Source organism: Lontra canadensis, unplaced genomic scaffold (genome assembly GCF_010015895.1).
Source record: "Lontra canadensis isolate GAN:19392208 unplaced genomic scaffold, GSC_riverotter_1.0 scaffold28, whole genome shotgun sequence".
In the NCBI taxonomy this organism is placed as follows: Eukaryota; Metazoa; Chordata; class Mammalia; order Carnivora; family Mustelidae; genus Lontra; species Lontra canadensis.
Window position 1 is genome coordinate 13,857,525 of NW_022631022.1, and position 13,808 is coordinate 13,871,332.

The 13,808-nt window shown below is 36.9% G+C and overlaps 1 protein-coding gene across 1 annotated transcript in view; it reads right to left on the reverse strand.

Annotated features, from left to right (window-relative positions):
- Positions 1-13,808, reverse strand: part of UNC13C (unc-13 homolog C) — a 601,184-nt gene that overhangs the window by 336,106 nt on the left and 251,270 nt on the right. Inside the window, exon 10 of the mRNA XM_032864917.1 lies at positions 9,856-10,075. Within this exon, the coding sequence (XP_032720808.1) occupies positions 9,856-10,075 (220 nt within the window). The remainder of the gene's footprint in view (positions 1-9,855; positions 10,076-13,808) is intronic.

The following is a 13,808-nucleotide window of genomic DNA, read 5'->3' on the forward strand; positions in this document are numbered from 1 at the left end:
GGTGTAATTAAAGAAAGTTAAAGGGATGAATATTCTAATGGTATAAAGAGCAGATTCCCTGTCTTTATCTTAAAACAACAACAAAACAAAAGCAAGAAAAAAAAAATCTTTGAGAACTTAAACCACATTAAAAAAAAAAAAAAAATACAGGGGTGCCTCGGTGGCTCAGTGGGTTAAGCCTCTGCCTTCGGCTCAGGTCATGATCTCCAGGTCCTGGGATCGAGCCCTGCATCAGGTTCTCTGCTCGGCAGGGAGCCTGCTTCCTCCTCTCTCTCTCTCTCTCTCTCTCTCTCTCTCTCTGCCTACCTCTCTGCCTACTTGTGATCTCTGACTGTCAATAAATAAAATCTTAAAAAAAAAGAATACAAAGAATAAATGCATTACATTTAAGATAACTTGAAAGTACATTCCAAATGCCCTAGTCTTCTGTTAAAACAAGCCATAGAAAAGCTACGCATTTGTAAATTACATATCCTTAAACAATTCAGCATGTTTATAATTTAGCGTCAATGGTTTGACTGCTCATCCTTAATTCTTATACAATAAAACTAGCTTAGGCTCCATTGAATAATCCCCAGCTAGCCAATAGGCATATTTTACTTCACGTACTGAAATAGTCATTAAATAGAAAGAGCAGTGTTGCCTTGAGAAGATTATTGCAAGATTCAAAGTGCCCCAAAACTTGAGTATGTGACAGCCATCCTAAGAATGAATGTTCAAAAGGTGAGAAGCACCATAAGATGTAACTCTCCCCCAAATTTCTAAGTAACTATTACTGTTTCAGCTCTTAGTGCTCTCAAAGGCTACAGAAAAAAAAAAAAAAAAAAAAGTCCTTGAGAGTTAAAGTCCTTTGGATTATTTTTCTAAATTCAGGAAGAGCTAGCAGATGGCCACCCACGTAATAATGCTCATTCAAGTAATCACTATCAAATTCAGGTAGAATATACTAAAGGTAAAATATACTAAAATTTTTTTTTTACCTAAAGGAATCCAATCTCTGTACTTAACAACAGCATCCTGAATATTTTGAATGAGTTAATTAAGAAAGCGTGACTATTAGCTGTGAAATCTTTCACCAATGCCCTTGATGTTGGAGTGGAAAACTCTTAATTTGTGGACAACAGGAAAACCCCCAACTGCAAAACCACTATTCTGGGGAGAGCAGGTTAACAGAGGGTCATGTTTAAACCTCTCATCTGTTATTTCTAGAAAAAGATACGTGGCATTTTAAAAGTTCTACTTTTACATGTTTTGATCTGAGGGAAATGATTCCACTTAAATCTATGTAGTTTGGAGATACAGAGAAAAATCTGTAATTAATTTTTGTCACCGATCTACAAGCACTTTCCACTGCCTATTGTTCATCGAACCCGATTTTCCTAATGAAACTATTTCTGAGATGGCTGCAATTTGCCATGAATTTCCAACCCTTTGGGTTTGTTATTTTCCTTCAGGTTTGGTCTGTTTATCTCAAAGTCACCAGAGATAAACTTAAATTTGCATTTATATGACTCTTCCTTCAAAGTGTAGGCAGAAGATCTAGTAGCTTCACTGAAATACAGTGAGTAATATGTCTATCAGGGATCAACAATAAATGGGATCAAAAGAGATAATGTACACTGAAAGCACTTTGTAAAATGTAATACATTACCCAAATGGAATGTATCACTGTTACTTTTAAAAATGCTTAATTGACAGATCAGAGGATACAATATGCACAACAAAATTCATCCTTGCAAGAGATACAAGAGGATTCATCTGTAAACAGAGGCAAACTTAGCTAACATGGTCCCTTTCTATATATTTTAATGGGAAGACCACTAAATTGGAACCCTCACTTTCTCTATAATTTTTATTTTTTACCCAAAACATATAAATTTCATGTGAAATTCACAATTTCACCACCTTTGCATGGCAATTTATGATTTTAGTGTTTCAGATTGTTATCTATATACATCTAACAGCTGCAATAGTCTCTCTTGATCTCAATCTCTTTGTTTTTCTCAAAAGCAATTCCAAAAATTTCTATTTTCTTCAAGTCTCTTGCCTCACCCCATTAACCTCCATTCTCAGCATATGATCTTATCTCTTCCTTAACAGGGATAGAGTTTCCCTAACTCACTGGCACATTTTCTCCCCTCCCTCATGGAAGAAGACAAGCAAGCAAAACCAAATAGTAACAGCAACAAAACCAAACCTTACCTGAAATATTAGCAGATTTTTATGGTATAAAATATTCCTAACATGGCTTATTTCAAGCAACTGCCTTGCAAATTCTTAAACATTTATCAATCACCACTGGCTCAGATGCCTGTAACTCCATGTAGCTTAACTGCGAGCCTGTAAGGCCAACATCAACTAAATGTGTATGCCAAGTCTCAAGCATGTCTTTAGAAAACAGGATACATTCAACAAAAAGAGAAGATAAAATATTTCCTGGGAAACCTAAAACAAAATTATTGCTGTATTTGAGTATTTAATTTGGCTCTGGGTTCAATTTTATGTCTTAGGAACTTTGTGTATGCTCTCACCCTAAGGCCACAATCCTGGAAAAAATTAAAATAAATTCAGTGTAAAATGATACATACATTGTGGAGTCTTATGAAAAGACAAAATAGGGGCACCTGAGTGACTCAGTCATTAAGCGTCTGCCTCCGGCTCAGGTCATGATCCCAGGGTCCAGGGTTCGAGCCCTGTGTGGGGCTCCCTGCTTTTCGGAAAGCTTGCTTCTCCCTCTCCCACCTCCACTTCCCCTGCTTGTGTTACCTCTCATGCTGTTTCTCTTCATATCAAATAAATGAAACTCTCAAAGGAAAAAAAAAAAGATAATATATACTGGGCACAGGTTTGGAATTTTCAGAAAACAAAGGCTATGCCCATCATTAGAAACCAGAAACTGGTTAGTTTACATATATCATGCACTTAGAGTCAGCATAAAACAAGGACATAAGTCCAAATATGAAATGTAAGAAATACATCAAGGAAATCACTTTTCAGTAAGGCAAAGGAACACAGTGGTTCATGATGCTTTGCGAATACTAGAAGGTGACAGTCCTGTGTGACTCCTAACTTGCCACTTACTAACCATCTGAAATTGGGCTACTTTATCTCTGTAAACCTTAGTTTTCTCATCTGAATAAACAAAGGAAATAATAGCAGCATTTTCTTAACAGAGTCATTTTAAGGATTAAATGAGATAACGTATAAAAGTTTCAATACTAATAATTGAGCAAGTATAAGGTCTAGATGTCACAAGGTGAAGAAACAAGCACTTACTAAAGAATTTTACATTAATATGGAATTTGGGGATTTTAGCTTTAAGATTACTTGACCTGTTGAATGCTGTGAAGTGTGTAAACCTGGTGATTCACAGACCTGTACCCCTGGGGCTAATAACACATTATATGTTTAAAAAAAAAAAAAAAAAGGATTACTTGACCTGTAAAGCAACTCCTTGGGGCCCTGGATGGCTCAATGGATTAAGCCTCTGCCTTTGGCTCAGGTCATGATCTCAGGATCCTGGTATTGAGCCCCACATTGGGCTCTCTAATCAGCAGCGAGCCTGCTTCCCCCTCTCTCTCTGCCTGCCTCTCTGCCTGCTTGTGATCTCTCTGTCAAATAAATAAATAAAATCTTTTTTTTTTAAAGCAACTCCTTAAAAGCCCTCCCCACAGACAATGCCACACCCGATATCTGCCACGTGCTTAATGCTCTAGAACTACTTGCAATGGGAGCCAATGAAGTATTTGAAAATTTAAGAAAATAAAATCCAGGGGTGGCAGGGTGGCTCAGTTGGTTAAGGATTTGCCTTTAGCCCAAGTCTTGATCCCATGGTCCTGAGATCAAGCCCCATCGGGCTTCCTGCTCAGCTCCCCCTGCTTGTCCTCTTTATTTCTCTTTCACTCTCTCTCTCCCCTCTATCAAATAAATAAATAAAATCTTTTAAAAAATAGTTCAAAGAAACCAGAAGAAATTATTATTATAGTATTTTAATTTTTCATATCCATAAATGCATTTCAAGCTGGTGAAGCCAGAGGAGGTAGGTAGTTGATATGCATGGAAAGGTCTGATATTAAGGCTTTCTCCCTGTAGGAGTCTCTAGCCTAAGAAACTTTATTGCTTTTCTTTCCTTTCCACATAAAATCCTATAGGTGGCCCCGCTCTTGGTGCCTGTTTTTCTTTCTCATGACATCATATAGGTGGGCATGTAGCTGGCATTTTTTACCTCTTCCCTTTAGTTGCTTTACAGCCAAGATCATCTTAATCCTCCCCTTCTAACAGGTCTTCAGTCTTTCCCAGGAGCAGACCTACAACTCCCATCTTCAAATCACCTGTCTCCTTTGTCTTATACAATCAAAGCTACACACTCTACACAATTTCTGGAACACAACAAAGAACTGACATTTAACAGGAGGATAATTGGAGGGTCACAGTCCTAGCATAGCATCACCTCCTATTCTCGTAGGTGTCCCCATCACTGACAGTAGGAGAATGTGGGCAGGGAGCCCCCTTACAAGGAACTGCCACCTTCTCTAAAGTAATTTTATTTTTGTTGAGCTTGCGTCCAAAACCAAAAGTCAACCTTTCTTCACTGCCCACCTCTACCATATTTAATCATCCCATTATTGGTAAATGCAAACTTTGAGAACAAGTTCAGAAATATTTGCATATTAAAAGATGAAACCAGGAATGTATTCTCAAAATTGGTTGTCAAAGCTACAGCATTCTTTAGATACTAACTTCTGTGCTCACTTTGGCAGCACATATACTAAAATTAGATACTAACTTCCCTGAAATTTCTCAATTATCTCAGAGTCAAAAATTGTATAGATGAGGGGAAAACTAATTTTAACAAAAGAAAAAAGAGTGCTCGATTTCAAAAGTATTTTTACTATGTAAGGAAATAAATCAAAGGAGAGATGGAAAGAGGAAAGATCTTTTTTGTTCTTAGCACTTTTCACAACAGGTTTTTTTTTTTAACAAGATAAAAGAAAATAAAATTTTAAGCACAAGATTTTTTTCTATTTCTCTTTTCTTAACCCGCCTCTGAATGGAAGTGGGCTGACATGACTAGTTCACAGTGTTATTGGAAGCTAGCCTGGCATTAACAGGCCACACTGTTCTCCTATTGGACGTGAGCAAATTCACAGGACACCAACTTCACATGATCTGTGTGACCATGACCATGTTGATATGAGACAAACAAGGCCATCTTACAAGTTTGTCTAACCACAAATGAAAACAAACCATAAAATACCAAATAACCCCTCTCCTAACTAATGAGTGACCATTGTTTCTTTTGTTTTTTTAAGATTTTATTTATTTATTTGACAGAGAGAGAGAGACAGATCACAAGTAGGCAGAGAGACAGGTAGAGGGAGAAGAGGAAGCAGGCTCCCTGCTCAGCAGAAAGCCCCATGTGGGGCTCGATCCCAGGACCCTGAGATCACGACCTGAGCTGAAGGCAGAGGCTTAACCCACTGAGCCACCCAGGTTCCCCATGAGTGACCATTGTTTCTTTGCTAAGTACAGCTATTTGCCTCACTCTTGTCCTTCCTCCTGGTAGATAAGAATTTCTTTAACCTACACAATCATAAATTTTCCTCACTTTCAGACCAACCTCTGCTTTCTAACACCATCTTACTGAGATGCCCCATGGCTTATCCTGCTGTATATTCTCCTTTGTAGCAATAGATAATAAACTGAACTTATAAAACTAAAGATGCATTACCTCACTCCAGTCAGAATGGCTAAAATTAACAACACAGGAAATAACAAGTGTTGGTGAGAATGTGGAGAAAGGGGAATCCTCTTATACTGCTGGTAGGAATGAAAGCTGGTGCAGCCACTCTGGAAAACATTATGGCGGTTCCTCAAAAAGTTAAAAATAGAGTTAAACTATGACCCAGTAATTGCACTACTGGGTATTTACCCAAAAGATACAAATATAGTGATTGAAGGGGCACCTGTACCCCAATGCGTATAGCAGCAATGTCCACAATAGCCAAACTATGCAAAGAGTCCAGATGTCCATCGACAGATGAATGAATAAAGAAGATGTGGTTTATATATACAATGGACTATTATTCAGCCATTAAAAAAATTAAATCTTGCCACTTGCAAGGATTTGCAAGGACTAGAGGGTATAATGCTAAGGGAGATAAGTCAACCAGAGAAAGCCAATTATTATACGGTTTCACTCATTTGTGGAATTTAAGAAACAAAACAAAGGATCATAGTGAAGGGAGGGAAAATAAATTAAGACAAAATCAGAGAGGGAGACAAACCATAACAGACTCTTAATCACAGGGAACAAATGAGGTTGGTGGAGGGGAGGTAGATGGGAGGATGGGGTAACCGGGTGATGGGCATTAAGAAGGGCACATGATATAATGAGCCCTGGGTGTTACAGACAACTGATGAATCACGGGACTTTAACTCTGAAACTAGTAATATACTAATGTTAATTAATTAAATTCAAATTAAATGAAATAATAAAATACTACATATACAAATACTATATAAAATATAAAATACTATAAATACAAATACTACATAAAAATATTATAAATGTGTTTTCAGTGGTCTTTAGCTAAGGGGCATTAAAAGTATTAAAAGAAAAGAAAGGTTTTGAAAAATTCCAGTAGCAGCAGAATTAGCAACCAGATCTTTCTCAAGTAACTGAGGACTATGAAATCTAGATATAAAGATACCCATTGCTTACTGATGTTGAATACCTGTATGGTGTCAGGTATGACAATACTCATCATTTTTGTCCCTCTACAGCAGCCTACCCTAAATCTGAAGATTTATTATTAGTTTATTAGTTTATTCCTTAAGATTAAGAAAATGACCATTGTATTACAATAACTCAACTATTGATTCCATTTTTACCCAAATTAACTTATTAGATGATCTTCTCCTTAATGTTGTTGAAAAGTCAATGAAGTAGGTATACTGTGATAGGGATATACTCAAGCTCGGTGGGTTGGCCATAGAGGATAGGACTTGAGTCATTATCATGATGTGAGGCCAACATCTGGGCAGCATAATTTGCCTAAAAGTCAGGGATACTACATGGGAGAGTGGGAAAGAACCATAAATAAAATTCCTGAAATTGCCATTTTTCCCCTAATACAAGCTTTGCATATATCTTTATAAATTAGGTCAGAACGCTACGCTGGGTGTTCAGAGATATGGGATCTAACTTTATGTAAGATATCTATTTGATTCTTTTTGACAAGAAACTGGATTATGTGAACTCAGTAAAATCAGTAGATTGAGTTCTCCAATCCACTGAACTCAAAGGCTCCCTTAAAAATCTGTGATTTTACAAAAGAATGGTCTTTAAACCACTACATGTTATTTCGAACTGCAGTTCTCATGCCTTCGTTTGCTTAACCAACATTTATTACGCATCTGATTATGCTACAACATGTGCTAAATTCTGGAGAAATAAAGAGAACAATTCTTGTTTTTATTCTGAGTGTGTGTGTGTTTGTGTGTGTCTATGTTGTCAGACTGCAAAGTCTTCAGAAAAAGATTAGCAAAATAATAAATGTTCTAAAAACCCGAAGACTCTGATTTGAAAAAGACAAGTATTTGAAAAACTGTCATAGGAAGTCCATTTATTAAATATTTTCTCTAGTGATAAGATTAAAGTGTAGAAGTTTAAAGAATAGAAGTTATTAGGAAGCGGGTCTTTGTTCAAGCTGTTAATTTACACATTGCAATTTTCTAATGATGAATTAAGCTCCTGACAAGGTCTACATTTTTCTTACAAGTGTTCAAATAGACTGACCATTTTGAGAAAGAAATCACAGAACCTCCTCATTTTCGCAGAAGGCTGGCTACATTATCTAGACTTCCCACACTGATTTCCCACTTTCTTATTCTCTCCTTTTCTTCCATTGTAGACATAGGTGGAAGTCTTTTACACAAGGGGTGTCACAATTAAAAGTTTCTTGCTTAAAGCAATGAAAAGAGAAATTTCTTAAAGTATTATTGATTCTGTAGAGTCAATTTCAAATTTTACTGATAGCTATTGTGCAAAGTGGTATAGTTGAATTCAAATACTTGCAAAGCCTCTTTCTGTTCAATGCAAGGTGGATTTTAGGAAAACAGTAGAAAGGTATTACTAAAGAAAATACTCTCTTCCTGGGGCACTCACACCTACCCTCGTTTTTCTCAACTATTTTTGATTCTTTCAATTTATACGTACATTTTAATGAATAACCTCGAAGAAAATGTTGCTTAATTTAGCCAATATCCATCAATGTATCTTAAGAAACAGAATATAAAAATGTTTCCAAAGTCTAATGAATGTGTGACATCTTTATTCTCTAAAACACTGAGAGAAGAACCAGCTCATTTCTGAAGTATAATCTACATCATTTTTTTCCTTAATGGATTCAAGCCATTTGTTTCTAGATGGCAATATTTTTCTGTTTTTTTCAAATGTCACTGCCCTAATATGCTAATTTCTTAAAATGTCTGTTTACAATTCATATTTTAAATACGTAGAATTCTAATCGGATTATGAGATTATGCAAGTTAGCTCCATAGTAGTGAATCAATCTCCCTTCCTTTTAAGCAGTTATTCCTAAAAATACTTTTTATTTTTCAAAGAGACACTACCCATTTTGGAAAAACAAAACAAAACAAAACATTCATTACCATTAGGAGCCTCCATGTGATCTGATAGTGTAGGGAGAATACTAATAAAGTAGAGAAAACTGTAGAATGTGCATGACTTAATACAAAACCAGCTGTGACAGCATTTATGATTTAATCTTTATTTTGACATTTTCTTCTGATCCCCCTCAATTTTAGGCAACCCATGGATGTTACACCTTCACTGTAACATGTGATATGATACACATTCACGGCATTCATATGAACAATAAACAGAGGGGACAATGTTTACACGTGAAGAAAGGTTTACAAATGAAAGTCCCTGTTTAAATAGATTTCATTGGCAGTATTTTTGTTTTGTTTTGTTTTTTGGTTTTGTTTTCTGTAGTAATTTAAGGGTTGTAGCCACAACCAAATCAATGCAACACTGCAAAGACAGTAATATGTATTTTAGATGGTGATGTTTTGGCATTTCTGGACCCAATCTAAAGCAGCAGTACAAAGAACTTTTTCTGGAAATGGAAAATTTAAGATAACTTGTCATAAAGGTCGAAGTGACATGTACCTATTCAGAAGTGTAAAAGGATGGGGGAAGCCATTAATATTCATTGAATATCTACTATGTGCCAGACTCTTAGCAGAGACTACTTCATTTAGTCTTCCTCATAACCCTCTGAGGTAAAATTTTATTATTCTTGTTCATTTGGTGGAGAAAAATGAAGCCTTGAGAAGCTAAAAAACTTGCCCAAGGTTATATATATGGTTAGATGTGTCTTCGATATTCAAACACAAAACCTCCCAATTCCAAGAATATGACTCCTTCAGGCCGACTCCAAATAGGCTTGGGAAGGAGTTCAGATTGCTGTAATCACAAGGGTGTGCCTTAGGAAAGGCAAATGTCTGAGGAAAATGACTTTACAGGGTCCCACTTTCCACACAGGTCTATTATGAGATGGAAGTGACCAAACAGATCAGAAGTTGCTTTCAAGTTTTCTACTGGGCAGGTGTGCCATTGCTTTAAGGCATCTAAGTTAGCGCTCCGCACTATGGGAACAGATCGTCAAGGATATGACTTGATGGGTGGTTTGTGAATCTTTGTGTGATAGGAGGGGTGGGGGTTGGAATTACTGAAAAGCAGCAAGAGCTGAAGAGGTCTAATCTGAAAACACGGAGGATGAGGCAGGCTCTGCATATATATCTCGACCATAACCAGGTACTCACTCTGCAAACAGTCAGCATTTAGGAGGTCCTGACACTTTTCATGGCACTTCACTCCACACTCCAAACACTTCATGCCTTGACGAGCAATGCCCCATAGGAGCCCTTCACACTCGTAACAGTAGGTGGGTGTTGTTGCCGTCCAGACTTCGAAGTTGTGGGGGGTAGTGGAGGACATGGGGTAGATCAGTGCCTGCAAAGTCTTCTTGAAGACATGTATTTTCTGTAAAGATAAGTTATAATGCCAGCCAAATCAGTGGCTTTGGAGAATTTCAGCATAAAATTATTTTATCACTTCTCCCTGAAAATACTATTTTGAAAGAGCCTCTTAGTTATTGACAAGTCATGATAGTAAGCACAGTAATTCTGCTCACTTATTCTTCTCTCAGCTTTCTAGGGCCCCAGTCAGTCATTTGCACACACAGAACTCTCTAATCTCCCAGATTAGACTGGGTAACACTGTTGTACAACTTCTTTCATAGCAGCAAGAAGCTCTAATTACTTGATAATACCCATGTCCTGCTATATTGTGGACTCTATGAGGCCAAGGATGATATAGATCTCCTTGGGCTAAACTGGTTGTTGACAAAATTGTGAAGCATATGGGAAGTAGATTCTCAACGCTGACAGTATCCCTCCGAAAACAGCCCACCCCTCTTTTGTATTCTACTAAGGCCTCTCATTCCTGACTCTGTATTCTCCCTGACACTTCCACCCTTCCCAGCCCAGAAGTATGCTCATTCTGTAATTCCTTCTGTAGGGGACTGCTTTCATTGCCTATCCTTTTGGAAGGAACTCATCAACTAATTCATAAGAGACCATTAGTAGTAGGTAAAGGCTAAAAGTGGCACTCTTCCATGGTAATGGTAATATTTTAAAGGGAGATAACTTTATAGCATATGGAAAGATTTTCAATGATAAGCCACTGATGCAGTAGAAAAACTCACTGCATGAGTAGCCAGGTGACCTGGGTTCCCTAGCATAGGGCCAATCACATGACATTTCACATGGGTTTTTTCAGGCCATATTTACAACCAGTCTTCCAAATTTCTTTTCTTAATGTTTAACAGTGGTTATCATTGTCCCTGCCACATACTTGGGATACAACACATATTTTGTGGAGTGAATGTTCTGCCACTTAGGAATCTTATAATTCACAGAGAGACGTAGGTCTCTAAGGCTTACTTTCTTTCCCTACATATCTACCTACCTGCAGTATTATTTTGAAGATCAAATTGTATGATGGTAAGCAACGTATTATAAAGATTTCAAAATACTAAATAAATACCAACTGTTAGTACTCATAGTAGATTTTCCAGAAACCACCATAGGTTGATAGGAAAGAGACTTGTCTGGATGAGTCCTTTTCTGTGTTTTTCATATCTAACTATGTAGGTGACTTTTTTTTTTTAAAGGTTTTATTTATTTGACAGAGAGAGAAAGAATGAGCTGGGGGAGAGGTAGAGGGAGAGTGCAAAGGGCAGACTCACTGTTGAGCTCAGAGCCCTCATGGGGATCAATCCAAGGACTCTGAGATCATGATGTGACCTGAAGTCAGATGTTTAACCTACTGAGCCACCCAGGAATGCCTGCAGGTGACTTCCTGAAAGAAAGACTATAACTCTCTGAAGTTACATTTACAGGTAATTTCACACAACTGCCTCATGCATAATGAATGAATATTTACAAAAATCCTGCAGGAGCCTAGCATTTACAAGAAACAATTTTGCATTAATAAATTAATGCAAAAAATGATAAATTTTGCTTTAATAATCCTTAAATCTAATTTCAAAATATCTTAAACCTCATTTCAGAGTATCTTCACAGTGTTGAAATGACCAATTTTCCACAATTTTTCAATTCCACGGTATAGTAACAGCATATTCCCCTTTCTTAGTACATTCCCCTCATTGTGTGTTTTCCCAGAATATGTTTGGTCATGGTACTGGAAGACTCCCTGCAGGGAGTTAAGCTTCACTGAAACTTCTTCTAAATTTTAAACAGCAAGATCGAGCCTTGCTATTACATGAGTTTCTAGTCAAGATTTGCAACACTTCCCGTGAATCTACAGAGCAGCAGTATGACCTAATACGGGAGTGGGAGACCCCCATATTAAGGTTTATAATACAACTGGATCCATCCTTTTCAATAAATACAGCCTAAGCCAAGTGAATCTTTCAGCTTCCTTTCATAACGAAGACGTCTTATCTTGCAAAAAATTATTGAGTTCTCTCAGAATTAAAACTATGTATTATTCATGGTTGCTTCCATTGTAATGCTTAGCAGAGTGGGTATCTTCAATATCATTAAAGTGAATTGAACAATTCTTGCCATGATAGATTTTCAATCAGTCGTCCATGGACAGTTTCCTATTCTAACTGAGCTGAGGGGGTATGTGGGTGTAATGTAGCATTTTTAGTTTAGGTTAAAAAATAAGTAGGAAATTTAGTTATATTTGCAATCACATCAGGGAATTTGTCGTTTGTCTTAGTAGGGAAAGTAATTTTAACTCAAAAGAACACCAGATGGGAATAGTCTGCTAATGAACCCAAGAAAAGTAAAATATATATGAACTTAGAAAGCAGGGTTAGCTGAAAGGTTGTTCTGAATGTGAACTTATCCATATATTTCAGAATAAGTAAACGATTCATACATTTTCTCCAGGTCCCTATGTGTATATTTTCTTTTTATTGAATTCAAGGGATACGTAGTTGGCCTCCTTAGGTGTAATAAATATAAGAAATAGTTACTAAAAAATCAAGCATGATAGAGAAAAACAAGAGAGTTCTGAATAGACAGCTGAGAAGTTTTCATTGAAATGTTTTGTTTGGTTGGGATTAAAGAGCCATGATCTACTACATAAAAAGAGAGGGAAGCTAAATTAAAAAAAAAAAAAAAAAAGGAAATAGGGAAAATTTACTAGACAGCATAATGAAAATCAATTGAATGGGACATTAAGATAAATATAACATTTAAAAGCTATAGACACCGGAGAAAATACTGTATAGCTCACTAGAGGGTATATATCCCCAGTCTTAAAGAAATGAAAACACGCATCTTTTTTATTTGTGATTTTTAGGATATTAGTGTTGTCTATCAAAGCTGAAAATTACTCTAAAATAAATGACACATGGCGGGATGTCAGGTTGGCTCAGTCAGTTAAGTGTCTGACTCTTAGTTTTGGCTCAGGTTGTGATCTCATGGCTCATGAGATCCAGCCCAGCACTGGGCTCTGCGTGGGGAGAGTGTGCTTGAGGATTCTCCCCTCTTGCCCCCATGGCATTTGTGCACGCTCTCTCTCAAACAAGTAAACCTTTTTTAAAAAATGACATATGGCAACATTTCCTAATGAAGCGAATTATAAGATGCAAGGATGGCACTTTAGAAACTCAGGAAGTGAGTAGTTAGGAAAGCATGTACAAATCTATCTCATAAGAAGGGATTCTTACTCTCAGGAAAATACTTCATCCTGAGGTAATGAGGTACTTTCCCAGCATTAAAATAAGACTAGATCAAACCAGATTATAAGCAAGGACCAAGAGTGTGAGAGTTTTGTGGAATAAATTAAAAAAGATAGGGTAAGAAGCACTGAATAAAACAAAGGGGAAGAAATCAAGGGGAAACTCCAACATTAGCCACGGACCATAGAAAATGGGAATCTAACACCATTAGGAGTTGGATTGAAAGCAAAGAGATTTTTTTTTTTTTTAATGTAGTGCTTTTTACTAGAAAGATAACTAGTTGCAGTTAGTAGGATCCTAGCTGACACGAAAGGATGGGACTGGGTATGTAATCTAGAGAGGGTCTCTGGCCTAGGTAAACCAGAAGACAGGTGTGTAGAGACGGTGGTCCCAAGAACAAGCAGAGCCTTCATCTACTGGGATTCTGGCTCAAAAACATAATGAATTCAGCAATATGGGAGAATTACTATAATCTATTTTAAAGGTTTCTAAAAT